The 19,375-nt window shown below is 35.3% G+C and overlaps 1 protein-coding gene across 15 annotated transcripts in view; it reads left to right on the forward strand.

The window, feature by feature from the left end:
- Ipk1 (Inositol phosphate kinase 1) overlaps positions 1-19,375 on the forward strand; it is a 1,778,442-nt gene that overhangs the window by 1,721,159 nt on the left and 37,908 nt on the right. For all 15 annotated transcript variants that reach the window (XR_011334445.1, XM_069837977.1, XM_069837964.1 and 12 more), the window contains 2 exons: positions 4,395-4,467; positions 13,750-13,856. Coding sequence is in view for 14 of the 15 variants with exons in the window: in XM_069837977.1 (XP_069694078.1) it covers positions 4,395-4,467; positions 13,750-13,856 (180 nt within the window). In the remaining variant the exon portion in view is untranslated. The remainder of the gene's footprint in view (positions 1-4,394; positions 4,468-13,749; positions 13,857-19,375) is intronic.

A 19,375-nucleotide genomic window follows, 5' to 3' on the forward strand; every position in this document is an offset into this window, starting at 1 on the left:
ATTTTTTCTTGTTTTGATGCATACTATCACCTCCTAAAATATTGCATACTTTTATAACACTCTGTATTTTTCATCCAACAAGTCATATTGCGTCACATCGGCCGCAATGATAAACTATGAGTTTCTCAGGATGATGTCCATTCTTATCCCGAAGCTCAGGAAGCGACAATGTTGGTTAAACAAGTGAACAATGTGAACAGCGTAAAATTTATATCATTGGTGGCATACGTGCATGGAAGAACAACTATTGAAACTTGAATAAGAATTCACCTCTTCGTAGTACACGACAAATGTTACGAAGTCAATTAAATATGTTTTCCTTCATTCACTGTGTTACATACAGGGTGATTCAGGACCTCTGCGACAAACTCTGGGGATCGATAGATTTCGCAATGAGGATCACTTTTTGTGAAACAACCCATGTTCTCCGATGTCTTGTTTAGAAGCTACGCGACATCGAAAAAAAAAAAAGATAGGTTTTAGTGACATTTACAATTAATTATGAAATTAATTATTCATTTATTTCTTCAATTACCCTTACAAACTGGTACAAGTGTCCGTCGTTTTGCTGCCCCGTTTGAATGGAGCGCCCTTCGCAACACGCTTCCGCTGTTCATGGGGGGGGGGGTGTGACTTTGACGATGTGCGGAGACATGTGATTCCAACATGACGTCCCAACGCAATTCAACCTGGTTTTACGAGCACATCTGAACATCTACGAGGAGCAATGGATAAGGAGACCGGGACCTGTTGCATGGCCAGCGTGATCACTAGACTTTACGCCCTAATAGTTTTTCTTTGGGAACATGTGAAATGTACACCACTCGAATTAACACCAGAGAGAAACTGACTGTACAAATATTCGCTGCTTTTGATTAAATTCGACATAGAACAGTAATGTTCGGCAGAGTTCGATAATCACTGCTACTATGGTGTAATGAATGTAATCAGGTTAGGGTAGACAATTTGAACACTTGTAACTTGTCAGCTGTGTCTTTTTTCTCGATGTTGCGTAACTTTTAAACGAGGCATCGGAGAACATGGGTTGTTGCATGAAAAATGATCCTCATTGAGACATCTATTGATCCTCAGAGTTTGTCGCAGAGGCCCTGATTCACCCTGTATGCCCACCATGACTGCATACAAAATCGGTAGAATGTATGCTTCAAATGCATTGTTTTATGATTAAGATGATATGAAGCATCTCTATTAGAAACATTTTTAGGTATATCATCTAATACACTCAGTGACTGATTTTAATGTTCGACTGAACGACTTCATTAATTTAATAATCGACTGAATTGACTGACTGAATTGACTGACTGACTGACTGACTGACTGACTGTCTGACTGACTAGACCAGCTTACTGGACTGACTGAACTGATTGGCTTCCTTGTTGACTGACTGACTGACTGACTGACCACCTGACTAACTGAAATGACGAGCTCACTGACTGACTGACTGACTGGCTGGACTGACAACTGACTGGCTGGCTGGACTGACTGAACTAGCTGACTTACCACCTAAACTGACTAGCTTGCTGAGTGACACTGACTGACTGACTGACTGATTGACTGACTGACTGACTGACTGACTGACTGACTGGACTTGCTGGCTGAACAGACTAGCTCGCTGATGGTCCGACTATCCAGTTGGAATATATAACTTGGACAGCTGCATTATACAGGGTGATTCATGAGGATTTTCCGTCCTTTACGGAGCTTATTTCCGAAGACATTCTGAGCAAAAAAAGTCATATAAACATGGGTTCTATTCTCAGCAATACAGAGTTACGTTTCGTTATTGGAACGCATTGCTGTGAACGTGTGATCTTGGTCAGCGTGCAGTCAGCAGCCAGCGCGAGCGCTACGGAAATCAAAGATAGCCGTATGCAGTTACGTAGAGCGATGAGTGCCGTTCACAAGCGTGCGGCCAAGTGTACTCAAGCGGACGACGACATTTTTTAAAATGTGTTGTAAACTCTCCAAGACTGTAAATTATGATGCAAAATTGAACTGCAAATAATTAAGTCGGTGGAAGTGGTGTGATTTGTAATAATTTTGTGATAAGTGCGTAAGAATAATGTAATTTTCTAGTTAAAAATAGACAAAAGATGTCTGTACGAAGCAACTAAGGAGTTCACAGCACATTTTTAGCTTCATAATACTTTCCAATTAAAGAAATGATACTTCGGAATGGTTCATTCTCTATTTGTATTATTCTTTGACCTTCAAACTAAAGAAAAGACGTATTTTACAAACAACTTTGAATTAGTGTAACTCTGAAAATATTGAGAATAGGAACTATGTTTATATGACATCTTTTACTCAAAATATCTTCAGAAATAAGCTCCGTAGAGGACGGTAAATCCGTGTGAATCACTCTGTATATGTAAGTGGGCAGCTGGAGGATGACCTGAATGACTGGGTGGCGGAACTGAATAACTGGACGTCTGGACTGAGTGACTGAGGGGTTGGCTTGAATGGCAGACTGGATGAACTAACTTAACTGTATAGGCTAAATAAATTGCCAGACTGTCGCATTGCCTGGTATGACTAAGAGATTAGTTGATCGAGACTAACTTTAGAGATTGGCCACTTGATTAACACTAACTGAATGAGTACAGGCTACTACCACAGTCTAGTATATACAGTCACGAAGCTTAATACTTACTAAATATGCAAACATAGACAGTTGAAATACGCATCCATAGATAGTTGCTCGCCATCAGGATCGCTACTATCGCCTCATCACACACTCTTTCCCTAGCAGACCATAAAATGTATTGTACTTTCGATATCGTGTTCTTTTGAAAAAATTAACACCTTCCTTCCACTATTGAAATATGAAATACATAAGGTTTATATATTATTTTCATAAAATATATATTAAATTCTATAAACTCACCTTCCTGGATCTTTCGGAACAAGGATACTATAACCTATTTTTCTTACAATTTATAGTACTACAAACGTCTCCTTGTCCCATATTATTATTCAAATTATTGTATTTTAGCCATTTACAGTTATTACAATCGATAACGAACATTTCACAGTTTACATAGCTTTTCACAAAAATGCGAAATACGGCATAGTCAATGCTTTTTCGATCAGGCCGTAATGTTTGTTCGGGTTTTCTATTTCAGTGTATGGAACTCAGTGAAATATTATAACTTTATTGCTTATCATTGCTAAGCTTTATTTAGTGTAATATGTCCATAAGTTCCGTTTACTTCTTGTTGCATAATATGTTGCAGAAATAATTACAAAACTGTGTTTTTACATGTTAACATAAAATGTTCGCGTCAACATTTCAAGTTTAGAATGGAAGCTATTTTGAGGTTCAATGAAAAAGAATTTATATTGTGATTTCAATTTAGCACATCTACCTTCCTTAATTTTAGACAAAACATTTACCATACCACTCCTATGAAATTAATGTGCGTACAGTTGTGTTACTTCGTCTCTTAAGTACTAGATAAATACAATAATTCAGTACTCAATTCAGTTGAGTCAATTGTAGTATTAAAATACAGACAAATTGAATGTCCGGGGTATCATACATGACATTCTGCTTAATTATATTGTATGATTGCGAATTTAGGAATATAAGTTAAATATAGTAAACATAACTTATAATTTTCATATGAATGGCAAGGCATTGGAGATCACTAAATTTAGACAGAAAGGGGCAACTGGTACAGTAAACATAACCTATAATTTCAACATATCTAAATATCCCTGCGGTGCAATTGAAAATTATTGAATCGTGCATAAATGAATGTACAAGAATTTCACAATATTTAATCGAAATAAAGACAACTCCCAGAAATTACACATACGAACAACGTAATTTACACACCATAAATAATATTACATCTTAACTCGCAAGTGAATTATGTCTGAAGTGTCTCATAATCATTGTTTTAAATTTTATTAATTGAATTACACTACATTTTAGAGAAACATGTGTTACTGTTTATGCATTCCAACTAATTTATATGGTTGAAACGCCGCCCTTCGTGATCGGGTTAAGCGAGTTACATGGTCTGCCTTACGGCCTGTATTAGATCACGATGGCTGTGGCACAGTCTATTGTTCCTAGTATTCACAGCGCTCCAAGCGGCTAGCAACTATAGCGAGATTTGCAAAAAAATCACCCCAAGCTTCGTGACTGTATATAGTAGACTGTGCTACTACAGTGATTTGACGAACCAAACAACTGAACTACCAACCGACCAAATGACCCACTTGCTGATCAGCAGACCAACAGATTGATGGAGTGATTTTATGACAGAATGTCTAATGGCTGACCTAATACACTTAAATGATTTGCAGAGCAAAATACAGGTTAATATTATAATTATATTGAGGCATAAATGTATTATTTTCAGGAATCGTGCAAGAATGATGAAAGCACTCAAGGCCTTGGTTGCAGCTCCACAGAATAATCTCAAAATTTTTAAGGTATGTTGCAGTGTAATACGTATTTGTCATTGAATTTCTTAAGGATTGTTAAAGAAAATCACATTTCTATTTAAATTATATTAAATTATTTGCTTAGATAAACTTAAAACTAATTTGATTAAATTAGCAAAAGTAAGGGAAACATAACCTGAATCATTTGCGTATAGTTATAGTATTTGAGTATTGTTAGTCTTCCATTTTGAACTCTCCGAAATTTAACGATTCTCTATACAGAAATTCAATTAATTCTGATCTAGACCTGCTGATTTTAAGAGTGTAATTTCACTTTCTTGTTATACAAATTATAGACAGAAAATCTCGTGACTATTGACATTTTTTCAGTGTTAAATGTTGTAGAACTGTAGCATGTTAGTATAATTTTTTCACTAAGTACCTCTTTTTTCTTTCTACGGAGGAGGGGCCTGAAGGCTAGCACCACAGCCTGAGACATATTGTGTCTTACCATTTTTTTTTATTTAGGAATGATACTTAAGTCCGAAAGGGTGCTTTTTTGTAAGTACCGTCACTCAGATATATGGTGCCATCTGTCAATTCAGAGTCAAGGGCATGATGAAGTTTCACTAGAGTGTCCTGTCCTCCCACTCCGAATGCGTACCAGTACTACTCCTCTTCAGACTGATGCCATCTGTAGGCCTACGTCAGTTATAATACTACATCATATCGCACTGTTTTGGATCGATACTCTTGAAATGATGTTTAATACTGAACTGGAGAGTTGAATTTTGACACTTTATCTGCACGTACTCCTACCGTTTATTTTGTGAGAGAGAAGGATGTTAAAGACAGTGAAGAAGAACAGCGCTCCACCCATGCTACCGCATTTCCAGAAAACATAAGTTTTTTTTCTCTGACAAGGGAAGACTTTGGACCTTCCGACGAGAGAATCGTCACGAAACATTCTGGGGTAGACAAGCATAAGTCCAAAGTAACTGGTGCGAAATGCGGCATTTCGCAATCGCCCATAACCCCTATAACAGTGGTGGGCAGATTTTGAGATACTATCTGCCACACAGAGGAGAGTTTGTGTGGTAGGGGAATACACTTCACCCCTTTCATGTGCAGTGGCGAACTTTAGGAGAAACATAATATAAGGTATGCGCACACATTATCTCTGCCGTGTGTTAAGCATGCTCTCATTAATGTTTTACAATTAAATGTATTGTACAAATTTTATTACAAGAAGTTGATATAAAAATAAATGAAAATTACCTTAAGATCCATGCTGACTGAGCAATGTCCGAACTTTTATCTAAAGCTAGTGAATACGCTATGAATTGGGAAATACTAGATTTTAATTGCTCATCCACCAGATATGAAATATCTTCTATTCTTCTCCCTGTAATGCGATGAGATGAACTAATGTTTTCATATTGTTCCTTTCCTTCAGGAGACATAACACTCGCCACACTTATTAAACATGTTTTAATAAATTCCCCGTCACTAAAAGGTTTCAATGATTTTGCGACTTCCCTTGCAACTATGTAACTGGCAAGAATTTCCTTTTGTTTTTGAGTCAAGACATTCGCCTCCTCTCTATTCTGGTTACTTAATATTTCGGTTTTTAATTTTTCAAGCTGCTCTGTATGTTCCGACCCTATAAATTGAAATAGAGAGAAGTAGAAATTAAAATAGAAAAGATAAAGCGAAATTTTATCTAAAATTTGTGAAAACAGAAAAATGATCTAGCTAGTATTATCATTCTTTTAGTTTACTGTGTAAGTATTAAACTTCAAACTACCGATTATTTACCTGTAATTAAGCTGTGGTTCTTATGACATGTATATGTCTGTGTATATTGCTTCTGTGCGTTCCTATAACGATTTTGTTGCATAGTAGGCCTAAGCATATCACGTTTTCTCCATGAGCACAATAGAAGAATTTTCCTTTCCAATCTACTTGGAATGGGCTTTTATGAGTATTCAACATCGCAAAAACAATCCGTCACATCGACTAAGGGTCGCTTACAGAGGGAGTGGTAGTTGGTGGGAGGAACGTGATGTCAGAACCCTCCCTGCTACCGATTTAATCATGATTTCCAGTTTGCCCGCTTCTGCCTTATAACATGGCTTATGAAAGTGGAGCACGCCTCACCTGTATTGTTTGCATCCATAAATTGTCAAACGCATTGTACCTGAGTTCTCTAGTGTCATTAGACGATATGGCGCATGTCTGACAGGTGTCCGTTGTGTACATCAGTGCGTACATAAGTAGTATGATTCAGGGCATAGGCCTGTTCCTATACTATTATAACAAACACTGTATGTAGGATACATGTAGACTGTTGTGTGTTTTGCAAAATTGGTTATAACCCTTATGCTGTGGTACAGATATTGGTGAATTAGGTGATGCAGAATTACCAGACGGACAACATGGCTCCAACGTACATCGACATGCGAATTTCACGGGAGTTGTATAGCCTATTGAAGCAAAATACCAGTGGCGACGCTGTCATGTTGAAGAGACAGACATTGTGGTGTGATGATGAAACTATGACTTTTATCTGAAGATAGTGGGTGATACACCGGGTCTCCAGCACACAACTCGATAACCAGTTAAAGTTCCTATCAACTATCACCTCTAAAGCGAAACGGAAAAGCATTCACGAACAGTTTTCTTAAAAAAAAAAAAGAAATGTAAAATGTCTATGACAGTATTAAGATTGCAAATAAAACCGGTGCAACAACTGCCCGAAAATTCAAGATATCACCGGAAAAATTGCGGCAAATAGGTAATCGCTCTTCAGAGATGGGGTAGGCCTACGATAGAACACAGAACTGCTCAAATTCGCCAGCATATGTGTACCAAATTCCGGAATGCGCGTGACATAGAACACATCATTCACTACTGGCATTTAAATAAGTGAGGAAAGAAGCAGCTATCTCAATGACATTCGCAATTTTTAAAGTCAGCAAATATTTCCTAGGCAATTCAAACACCGCTATAAAATAACATCAAACAAGATCACAAGATTCGTTACTAGGCAGGAAGTAACTCTTAACACCATCGTGAGGACCAGAGCATTGGAGATTATACGAGAAGTTACGGACTACATTATAGCTAATGTGATCGATGCCTACATCGTGTTCAATACAGACCAAAGTCGATTTGAATATGAACTCACGTCAAACGGGACATTATCAATGATTGGGGAAGCTGGTGTGCAACAGGTTTCATCTACTACCCACTCGTACACAATTGTTGTTTAGTCAGCTGTCCAAAGACAGGTCTGAAGCTCATAAGTGATACCAACAAGCCACCACTTATTATAAACACATATAGGTGCTTATTTCAATGTCAGGACGCCTTGCAAAGAAACTGTATGTCTGCTTTCAGGAAACAGGTGGTAAATTTGGCAAATGTGTTTCCGAAACACTACAACGTAACCAAACTCCAAGTATAGAATATGACTGCAGTTCCAGTGGTAAAATGTCAGCAGCTCTCATACTGTCCTGGATGTGTGAAGTACTGGAACCGGAACTAACGCTTCTGTTGCTGGATTCATTATCTGATCAAACCGACGCGAGTTTGTCAATCAAAGCCTTCGGCAATAGGGACTTAAATTTGCAAAGATCAAATCACCTAAAACCACAAAGAACTGCCAGCCTCTTTCGCCAGTATAAACTTTTCTCACGACACATGGAAGAGTACTTACGTTATGATGTGAAGAATACCGTCAACCTGCATGACAGAATCATTTTCTAGTTGTATTCTCTTATATAAGACTTGCAATCAATTAAGTACACCACAGTACCAATCTATACTTCGCTATGCGTGGAAGGTGTCTGGATATGTGTCACTGGACACAACTCTTATGTTCTGTAATGTGTTGGACATTAATTTTGCTGTTTCTGACACATGCATCACTCCTGACTGTGATTCATTCAAGTGCCGTCAATATCTTCTCGTTGTGAAGGATTTAACTTTGCTTGCAACATTGCCTTTTCACACCACATTACCAAGACGTGGAATGAGATATATTAAGCTATTTGCAACTTTATGATGTACATAATCTCTACATGTCTCTTATGTCGCAGGTAAATTGTGTTAAACACTTTATGGCTGCAAACATTATAGGTGCGTGCTCCATTTTCATTAGCAATGTTATAGAAGTTACGGGCAATTGCGAAGTGCCGCACTTCGCCCCAGTTACTTTCGTCTCATGCTTAACCACTCCAGAAAGTTTCGTGATGATTCTCGTCGGGAGGTCCAAATCCTTCCCTTGTGAGTAAGGAAAAGTATGCCTATCTTGTGCTTCTAAACGCATATATTTCCTGCTTTTGTTTTGTTTAATTTGTATATATAATATAATTATGCTATGGTAAGCATGCCTCTTTGAACTGATATTTTTGTAGTGAGGCAAATTCCACCACTCTGACGTGAGTCCAGCGCACAGATAGTGTCAGAGGTTTAACAGAAGAATGATTCAGAGAAACAGGAGAACCTTTAAAAAAATCTCAGGAACTTTGGATTTGTCCACCATAAACATGATTCTACCATCTTTGGAATTCGAACTCGGGTCCACAGTCATTGTAAGCTAACTGAACTGTCAAGGCACCCCATCTTAGTTGACATTGATAGATTCTCCCTGTGTTATGAATTATATTGTTGTGGAAGTTGAATCTATATGGTGAAATATGTTTCTGTATGAAGTATAATCAGAAATATGTCGAACTCTGGATATTTTATACAAAATAACAAAGCTGTCTCCGTGGTGATACAAGCATTTTCAATTTTGGGTGCATTTGTTTGAACTGAATTCAGTCAAGGTGACAGCTCTCCTTCCTTTTGCTCCATTTCAATTCAGTTGTTATGTGTAAATAAATTTTATGAAATATTGTACTATTACTAAAAAAAGCAGTCCCTTCTTACAGTTACAGCTCATGAAGAGTGGTATGCAAATGGCATGGCAACCTCGTACCAACCAATGAGTTCTAAACACTCCCTGCACTCCTTGTCCGCAAAATGTTTTGAGCTAGTCCAATATTTTTAGATAAATTTAACAGACACATTTGGTACTTGTGTGTTGATTTATCGCATTTTGATTTGAAATGTTGATTGTAATATTATTTTATATCGTCACTTTTATTTTTGTTTCGAATGGGTGAGCATAATGCCATAAGGTTACCTGCATTAATTCTTGGAACATTAATTCAGTGTGCTACGTTTTTTTTTCATTATTATTATTATTGAAGTTTTATTAGCAGCTAGTCATCTATTAAACACATACAAGGAAGAGGCAAAGATTTTATTTTTTTACCCTTCAAAAAGTACTGGGAAATACTCTAATGGAATTGTCCTTCATAGCGAAGCCCCTGAAATTGTATACACATTACTCATTAAGGACTTGAATTAATAAAGTTTAAATATTTACTGGGCTGATATGTGAGTCTGCAATTTTCTTAATCTGTTTGTTTTATGTAATGACATGTGTCTATGTAATTTGAATGTGCTTACATGTTATTACAATAAAATTTTGTGATACACATAGAATATCTTTATATGAGTAACTTTTACAACAACAAAGCAAGTTTCATGAGGAAATAAATATTACCAAGTTTCTATATAACTGCCTCATATAACTTTTTCTTATCAAATCGCACCCCATTAAATGTCTCACACGAACATTTTAATTAGCCCGTGTTATTTCCTCAGTAGAGCTGGTAACACTGTTACCAGATCATACCATTACCAGACCATGTGCTGCAATGATGACTATCAGAAATGACTCGTTCTTTTAATAACAGTACCAATATAGTACTGAGTGAAATATTATTCATTTCCCATTGCGCATCACATAGACGTGAAACAGTTATAAAAGATGGAATAACAATGTAGTTACAATTTGACAAATTAAAACACCAACATTTTTGGTATATGCACTGATACAGTATGTGATGTGTTTAATAATATTGCTAACGAAAAGTCCTAAGTAAATATATTATTAAGTAAAGTAATAAAGTAAGAATCCATTTATGAATTACAAAATAAATGGGTATCTAAAAATTAAAATTGTAAACTAAATAAAAAAATTATTACCTATTGTAGTTGTTTCGTCAGTGAGATTCTTTGGTTGTGGCGTCACCAAGCTCTGTACTTGTAACATTGTGTTTATAAGAATTCTTTTCGCTGTGACAACAGAAGCAAAACTGACGGGTAAACCTTTTGCTCCAAGTAATGACTCCCTTAAGATTAAAATGTTTAAAGGAAAGCAAGTAGTGATAGCAACTACAGTGAATGATTAGTAGTTGAAAGTTGATAACCATAGTGCATATTTAGGAAATATTCGTCTTCCAGTGAATTATAAAAGACGAGGCTTTGAGGCAAAAATAAATAGAACATATTTATAATATAAAAATTAAATTTTTAATATATTTATGTTATGAATAATTTCCTTAGAAATGAACAATATCAGTTTTATCAAATACTAACAAAATTGTATAAAATTATAATAAACAGTGAAATATGAATTGCACTTTCTTTCCAATTATACATATTATTCATAAAATAAGCTTATAAAACTATTATTATTGAGGAAAATTCGATAATATTCGGATAAAGGGGGTTAAGTGATTTTTTGTACAAATGGAGGTTTTTGTTCCCCAGGTGAATATACAAGTTAAATTCTACAAGGGGTATGCAAGAAACAAAATTATACTAGCATTTGACATGTTTTATTTGTGTAAAATTGATTTACAATAAGGGTCCGAAGTTTAATTTTAATTTATCTCAAAACTCATTTTTATGACTTGTATCCCTTTACCCAAACACCATCGAACTGTGCAGAAAATGTTTGCCTCTTATTATGGTGTTAGCTTGGAGAGAGTTAAAAGTTTTTGCACCGCATCATAGATGCAGAAACTTTCAGAATTTTAGAGCTACGTATTTGCTCTTATCAGCAGAGAAGACGGAAAGAGTAGAACCTATCTTTAGGATCCATTACCAGGATGTCGAGAATAGTATTGAATTGTCACCTTCTCTGAGGATCGCAAAAATAATTATAAAGGGAATAAAAAATTTCTGTGACTTACATTTATTTAAGAAAGTTTGAATGATTAAATGGTCCTTCTAATTTTAAAGGGTATTTGACTGTTACTTTTGCAAATTCAATCCACTTCTCTCTTCGTTATACTTCTTATTGTACATTTCTCTAGGGTACACGCATTCCAATTTCATTATTTCATAATGTGAGACCCATTTCAGGAATGATTTCAGAACAAAAATGGACTGAAATAACCTAATGTACATTATGTCTCGGAAATGAAATAACATACAGACGAGGAATACTGAACGGATAGACGAAATATGTAGAAGAGTTTTATGAGACAGGGAATCGTCCAGATGACTCGGCTATAGAAAAACCCATATCAGAAGGCGGAAAAGGATTTTCTATTTTAAGGGAAGAAGTTGAACTAGTGCTTAAGGAAATGAAGAATTGGAAAGCAACAGGAGTTGATGGAATCCCCATTGAATTAGTGAAATGCTTGGGTGAAGACAAGAAGGAAATTCTATCATTATGCAACGAAATATATGAGCAAGGCGACTAGCCTGAAGATTTTATGGAGACAGTGTTGCTTCCAATATCGAAGAAAAATAATGCAAAGAAATGTAACGAGTTCAGGACTATCAGCCTGATATCGCACTCGACAAAGCTTCTTCTGTGAATACTGAATTGATGTTTGTATTCTAAGACGGAAGAATAGTTGGAAGAAGAGCAGTTTGGCTTCAGGAAGGAAAAAGATACGAGAGATGCAATGGATTGCTACCAATAATCGGTGAAAGATACCTAGAGAAGAATGAAGAAGTTTATATACCGGTAGTATTTGTGGTCTTAGAAAAGGCATTTGACAGAGTGGATTGGAATAAACTGATGGGGATCCTAAAGAAAATTGGCGTGGATTGAAAAGAGAGGAGGCTGTTCAGTAACCTTTATATGAAACAACGAGTCAAAGTCAGGATAGGAGAAGAAATGTCAGAAGGAAGTGAAATAGGGAGAGGAGTACGACAAGGATGCCCTTTATCACCTAACCTGTTCAACATATACTTGGAGGATTTAGTGAAGAACTGTTTTCAGAACATGGAAGAAGTGATAGTAAGAGGAAGAAGAATAAAGTATGCAAGATTTGCTGATTATATGGCGTTGTTAGCAGAAAAGGAGATGATACTAAGCTACAGAAGCTAAATGACAGCTGTGGCCAGTATGCAATGAAGATAAATGCCAACAAGACGAAGACCATGGTCATAGGAAGAAAAGTGAAGAAGGTAAACTTGCGAATTCTAAATGAGGCAGTAGAGGAAGTGGACAGCTTCAAATATTAGAGATGTACTATAAGCAGTAACATGAGTTGCTGCCAAGAACTCAAAAGGAGAATAGCAATGGCAAAGGAAGCTTTTAATAGAAGAAGGACCATCTTCTGTGGACCTCTAGAAAGAACTAAGGAAGAGATTAGTGAAGTGCTTTGTGTGAAGTGTAGCATTGTATGGGGCAGAAACATGGACATTACGACGAAGTGAAGAGAAGCGAATAGAAGCATTTGAAATGGGGATATGGAGAAGGATGGAGTGTGTGAAATGGACAGACATAGTAAGAAACGAAGCTGTGTTGGAAAGAGTGGATGAAGAAAGAATGATGCTGAAACTAAGCACGAAGAGGAAAAGGAATTGACTGGGTCACTGGTTGAGAAGAACTGCCTACTGAAGGATGCACTGGAAGGAATGGTGAACGGGAGAAGAGTTCGTGGCAGAAGAAGATATCAGATGATAGAAGACATTAAGATACATGAATCATATGCGGAGACAAAGAGGAAGCAGAAAATAGGAAAGATTGGAGAATGCTGGGTTTGCAGTGAAAGACCCGCCCTTGGGCAGAACACTATGAATGAATGAATTATGTCTCTAATTGGGATCAGCTTCCACATTATAATTGGTTATGAATAACTAGCATAGCTGTTTCCATTTTGCTTATGTGTAATGACAAAAATTCTGAACAATTGTTCACATGTCAAATCATATGCACTTATTTCCCTGAAACGCTCTATACTATATTATTTTTTCAATCATAACTTATTTCCATAATTTCGAGTTCAGGACTTGTACTGAAATAAATCTGTTCTAATACACGAAACTTAGATTCCACTACTATAGGTCAATTAAGTACGGTAATGGATAAGAATATACTCGTATATCATATTTTATAATTCTATCTTATATAAGAATTGGATTTATAAAATTAAGTATTAATATATTATTTTGCTTCGATTTCAGGATGGTGTTCTAGTTTACGGTGAAGAAACGTGCAATGACCTGTCCTCCTTACTGCAAGACTGGTTTTGTGATCCTTTAGAAACTATTACAGTAACAGATATACCCAGGTAAACTTGATAATCGCATTCACCTGCTTTGAAATCTGTTTCATACATTCGTAACTTACACCACTATTTTACATAATTATGAAAACATACTATCTCAATACATTTACCTCTTATTGATTATAACTTGCGGTGCTGGACCCTGGAATTATTCTGCTGGGATTATCACCATCTCACTCAGATGCTATATAATCATACGAGTTCAAAAAGCATTCTAAAATAAACCAATAACAAACGGTAATTAAGAAATAATAATTTGGTACCTGCTTCTCTTTTTGGAAAAGTGGAATGCGTTTTTTTTTATCATTTTGTTAACAACTCTTTCAACTGCAGTGGTTATTCCGATTCTAAATTTAACTTGGCCTACAAATTTTACTTGGAGCTCTCTATCAGAGAGGGGAATATTTACTTGCCACTAGACCATTATTATTATTATTATTATTATTATTATTATTATTATTATTATTATTATTATTATTATTATTATTATTATTATTATTATTATTATTATTATTTAGTTAACTTAGGTTTATGTGTAGGAACTGCATGGATAAAAAAGTGAAAGATACCAGTACTTATTATTTTATGAAACATTGCCTCATTCCTTAATGTATTTCAATCCAGGTAAAAAAAAATGAATAAAAATGCCTACAGCTTGTTTAATATTCACATGCTTATATTGTGATATGCTGATGACAGCAAAAATGGTTTGTTAACATATAGAACATCTGCGAGGTGTAACAGTGCTTTGCATATGGTTGTCCTTTTACACATAAAAATTTAATTACGTTAAGTTACCCTAATGGGAAGAGTTGGTCACTGTGAAAATTACTGAGATTGATCTTCACCATAATATGTTACATTGTTGACAAAAATTTTGACACCAATACATGAAGAGAAAATTGTTAATTGAAGGTTAAAAGCAAACAGAGAAATAATTCTGAAAAAGTGGTGATTTCCTTCTCATCTTAGTAATTGATTGTACTACTTCTGATGTTGCACCCTTCCTGAACGTTAGCAGATACATGGTCCAATACTGAAATACCCATATTACGAAAATGTTCATAATGTGGTAACGTCCATTTATGTAAAATGTCCAAGCTCAGAAAATGTCCAATTACATAAAGTCCAAAATTAAAATGTCCAATCTAATCATGGGCCAGATCTGAAAAGGTCCAATTCTTAATTGAATATGATTCAGTGCCTAAAATGTCCACTTGGAACGAAGTTGTGTAAAATGTCCATACTTACTAAAAATATATTACTAATGAATAGTGATTAAAAAGTGTTACGGTAACTGTATTTAAATTACTTCAGTTAATTTGTTCAGAATTGTTATAACAAGGCACTGAAGAAATACATTAAAGTTCACCTTTATAATCATCATCTTCAGGTTGTGCGTCAGAAAACAATTTTAGGCGGAAAGAAATTGACCTTAAGTACCGAGGTATATCATTCTCGTCTTTGAATTACTGGCATCTGGTTACAAGATTTTCCACTTGTTGATTTTGAAGGTATTTTCTACCCAGTGGTTGTTCAATATTTTCATATCCACCTAATAATTGTGTCACCAATACTTCCGTTTCATTCTGTTGTTATTTTAAAGTGTTCTATAAATCGCCATATGTTTACATGGTGAGATGTACCAGTAACTAATCTTTGAAACTGAGAGTGGAATCTCTCCATAGCATTGTTCGTTCATTGGCGACCATTTAATACTAATTCATAAACATTCCACATTTCAGGTGGGAACTTAGGGAGAACAGCCCTCCTCCTTCCTCTTACTGGCGTACTATTGATGTATTTAGTATCCACATATTGGACGAACTCCATAATTTCTTCTTCAAAATTCTCATTGAGATTTACTACAAAGTACTGAGAATTTTCGAAGTCTTTCATTTCCATAACAACAGAAACAATGCTTTCGTGTGTTAATCACTTGTGTGTCACCTTGCAAACATTTCCGTCTAGAGTTTTTTTTTTTTCTGTCATGGTATTGCTTTCATACGTTTGCTCCCTTTTTAAATAAACATTTTTGTATAATAGCCAATTTTGCATTTTGGACTTTTTTGTCTATTGGACATTTCTACTTTTCGACTTTTTGTTTATGGACTAAATATCATGGACGAATACGTATCTGGACTTTCATGTATGGACCTTTTATATATTTGAACCTTTTCGTTTGGACCTTGTCTCTGGGAATGGTCTGGCAAGCTATGAATAAGTTGGCAACACTCTTTTACGGTTCCATGCTACCAGAGTATTATCATTGGAAGTCTCAACTCTGTAACACACTGGTCATCATTTTGGCCAAACTGTATGCCATGATGCCATGATATTCCATATATTTTCAATTATATTGTAGTCAGTCAGTCAATCAGTGAGTCAGTCAGTCAGTCAGTCAGTCTTTATGAAGTCGAGAACCTCAAGAGGCCATGTTACATGAACAGTATAATAAAACAACTGCAAACACATTAATAGGCTAGTACATTTACAGTGGGTACATACTAAAAATTCATCAATACTATAAAAAGAATTCATAATTGACTAGCTATGAAGGACAGCTTTGAATTTTTGAAATGTTATGTAGTTGGCCTCCTGGAGTACTTTATAACTAAATTAGCTGCAGAATATAATCGTCTCTTAGTTTCTGATAATCTCACTCTAGCTGGTTTAAGTATTGGTACTGTTAAGTAATTATATCGCTTTGAATAGTTGTGTCATTATTTTGATTGAACAATGATATACCAATATGTAAAGATTTACAATTGTTACAATGCTTTTAGTCTGTGCATTTTGTCTATGAATAAAGATGCTAATACTGCACTCAGAAATAATTTGCAAGTAATACAGATTTATAATAACATCCGAATTCTGAACGTGATGTTAGAAGCACCTTCTTATTATTATTTGTATCCACTGCCTATTTTAGGATTCAATTTGTCATTCTGTGAAGAACTGTTAATTTTAAAACGCTGTTGCGGTACTGCATACCATTGCACATGTCCAGAAGAAAGCACTGATTTTACTGAAGAGTAATTTACAATAAATATTACAGTCTGACCCAGTTATAATTCACAACACCTTCTTTTGTAAAAGTAAAATGTCATTAATTTTAGTAAAACTATCCCATATAAATATACCATAAAATATAATGTATGAGAAAGGCGTAATAGGCAGATTTAAATGCGTCAATAAATAGATAGCTCTGGATAACTTAAAACAAATAGTATAATCTTAATGTTCCTTTCAGGTTAGCCTATCATATTTATCTATTTATTCAAATGGCATGAACAAAGAAGTTTGACACAGTATTCATAATCATCATTGAGGACCTTTCTTAATGAAAGCAGTATGAATTGAGTTTTTTTGGTATTAAATTAAATCTATTTGCATGAAACTAATCTGCAGCATCATTAAAGGCAATATCCATATAACATTTTAAGCCAGCTACCGGTATGGTATATCTGAGTTGAATAGTGCTGTGTCATCAGCGAATCATATAGAATGAGAACTCATGTTAAAGGTTAAGTTGTTCTCTCTCTCATTTGTCTGCCCATCTTTTACCACCTGGTTTATCACTGAATATCTTTTTGATTAGGGATCTCTCATTTCTTCTTTCAATGTGACCAACCCATCTAGGCCTTGAGATTTTTATTTCTCCAATAATCTGTAGCTTTCCATATAATTCATATAGCTCCTTGTTATTGCGAACTTTTCATTCTCCATTTTCAAATTTTGGCTCATACATTCTTTGCAGAATTTTTCTTTCCCATTCTGCAATTTTTCTTTCGTCCCCCTTTAATAAACTCCAGGTTTCAGATTCAATGTTACCACCAGTCTAATTACCATTCTGTAAATTTTATTTTTCCCATTCTTGGAGAGATACATAGATTTCATTAGATTTTGTAATGCAAAATAGCATCCATTTCCTTCTTTTAGTCTGTCAAGTCATCAGCATAGGCCAGTACTTGTATGGACTTAATGAAAAGTAATTCCTCTTATCCGTAGGTTAGCATCTCCAATTACCTAGGAAAAACGATTATTCTGTAGACCACTATCATTAAAGACTTCATAAATTGTGGTCATTGAATAATTGGTGATGTAATCTGTTGCATTATCCTGCATAAAAATAAATCATTATTTTTTTCTCAGTCAATTCATGCAATCATTATTAACTTGGCGCATTATTTTTCCCCACTTTAAGAATGGTCCAGTAATTCTGTGGTCTGTCACAAATCATAATACGATTTTTACAGCATATAAAGCAGGCATCGAAAAATTTATTTCGTGAAACAGTGCCTGAACTCTGACGTAAGTTTCACGTGACAACATCCCTATCTGCGCTGAACCCTTTCTGTGCTGTCAGCAGAGGCTCATTCTATTATCCAGCACTATCTGAATAGTGATTTAGCGTTCATAACGGTATTTCTGAACTGATCAAAATAACCTCCCGACTTCAAGGACGTGATCAGAACATAGTTGACATGTATGATGCAGTGAAATCTTTTTCCATGTTGATAAATGTTTGGAAAGTGCAACTGAAAGAAAATGAGTTTCATCATTTTTCTTGTCTGAAGCACTGTCAAATGTTTCTGATTCAAAAATACTGCGACATCCTAGAAACATTACTTTCAGAATTTAGAGATAGAAGGTTTTGTGGTTTTAAACAAATGGAAAATGAATTCTCTCTTTTCGTAGGTCCTTTTAACACACTCATTCTGAAGGTACAGACCATCAGTTGATTTAATATTGCAAAGCAAAATAAATAAATAAATTTTATGCAATAAATGAATTTTGCTTATAAATAGCAGCAAAATGCAGTTATTGCGTTCTTCATTTTTTTCCGAGTTAAATAATCCAGCCAACAACAGATTTGTGCAAGTGTCTCAATTTTTTTAATTTGTCAGTTGGTCTATTGTTGCGTAACTCCATTCACTTCTCCCGTTCACCATTCCTGATATGTACCATATGTATATTATATTAATACTAACTAGCCCCCTACAAATATAGCAAATCAAAAAATTAGGCATATACAAAATAAAAGGAATCAGTCACTGCACTCACACACCTACTGGCACTTATGCCACAAATAGTTTCATATGTGTAAATATATTTATATGGTTATTTATGTACAATGGCTGGAGAGGGCATCCTGCGCATATAAGACCCTAAATCGGCCTCTGGCTCAAAGCCAGAAATATCAATAAACAACAACAACAACTCCATTCAATTTGAGATTGCTGATCTCCAAAATAACACCTTTGTGAAAAGCAACCATAAGGGTTGTGTTGATTGAGATGTATTTAAAAATACTGACTTCTCTAAATATCCACATCTTAGATCATTTGCTGCCACAATCGCAGGTATGTTCGGTTCTACGTTTTTTTTTTTTTCAAAATTAAAAATATTAAAGCAAAAAAGAACATGCTTAACAATCTTCGTGACATTTGGCAGTGGCTACTTATGAGGCAACCTCTAATTTTGAGATCTTACCGAATGGAAATATTGTAATCTAAACT

This window comes from Periplaneta americana, chromosome 10 (assembly GCF_040183065.1).
Source record: "Periplaneta americana isolate PAMFEO1 chromosome 10, P.americana_PAMFEO1_priV1, whole genome shotgun sequence".
Classification (NCBI taxonomy): Eukaryota; Metazoa; Arthropoda; class Insecta; order Blattodea; family Blattidae; genus Periplaneta; species Periplaneta americana.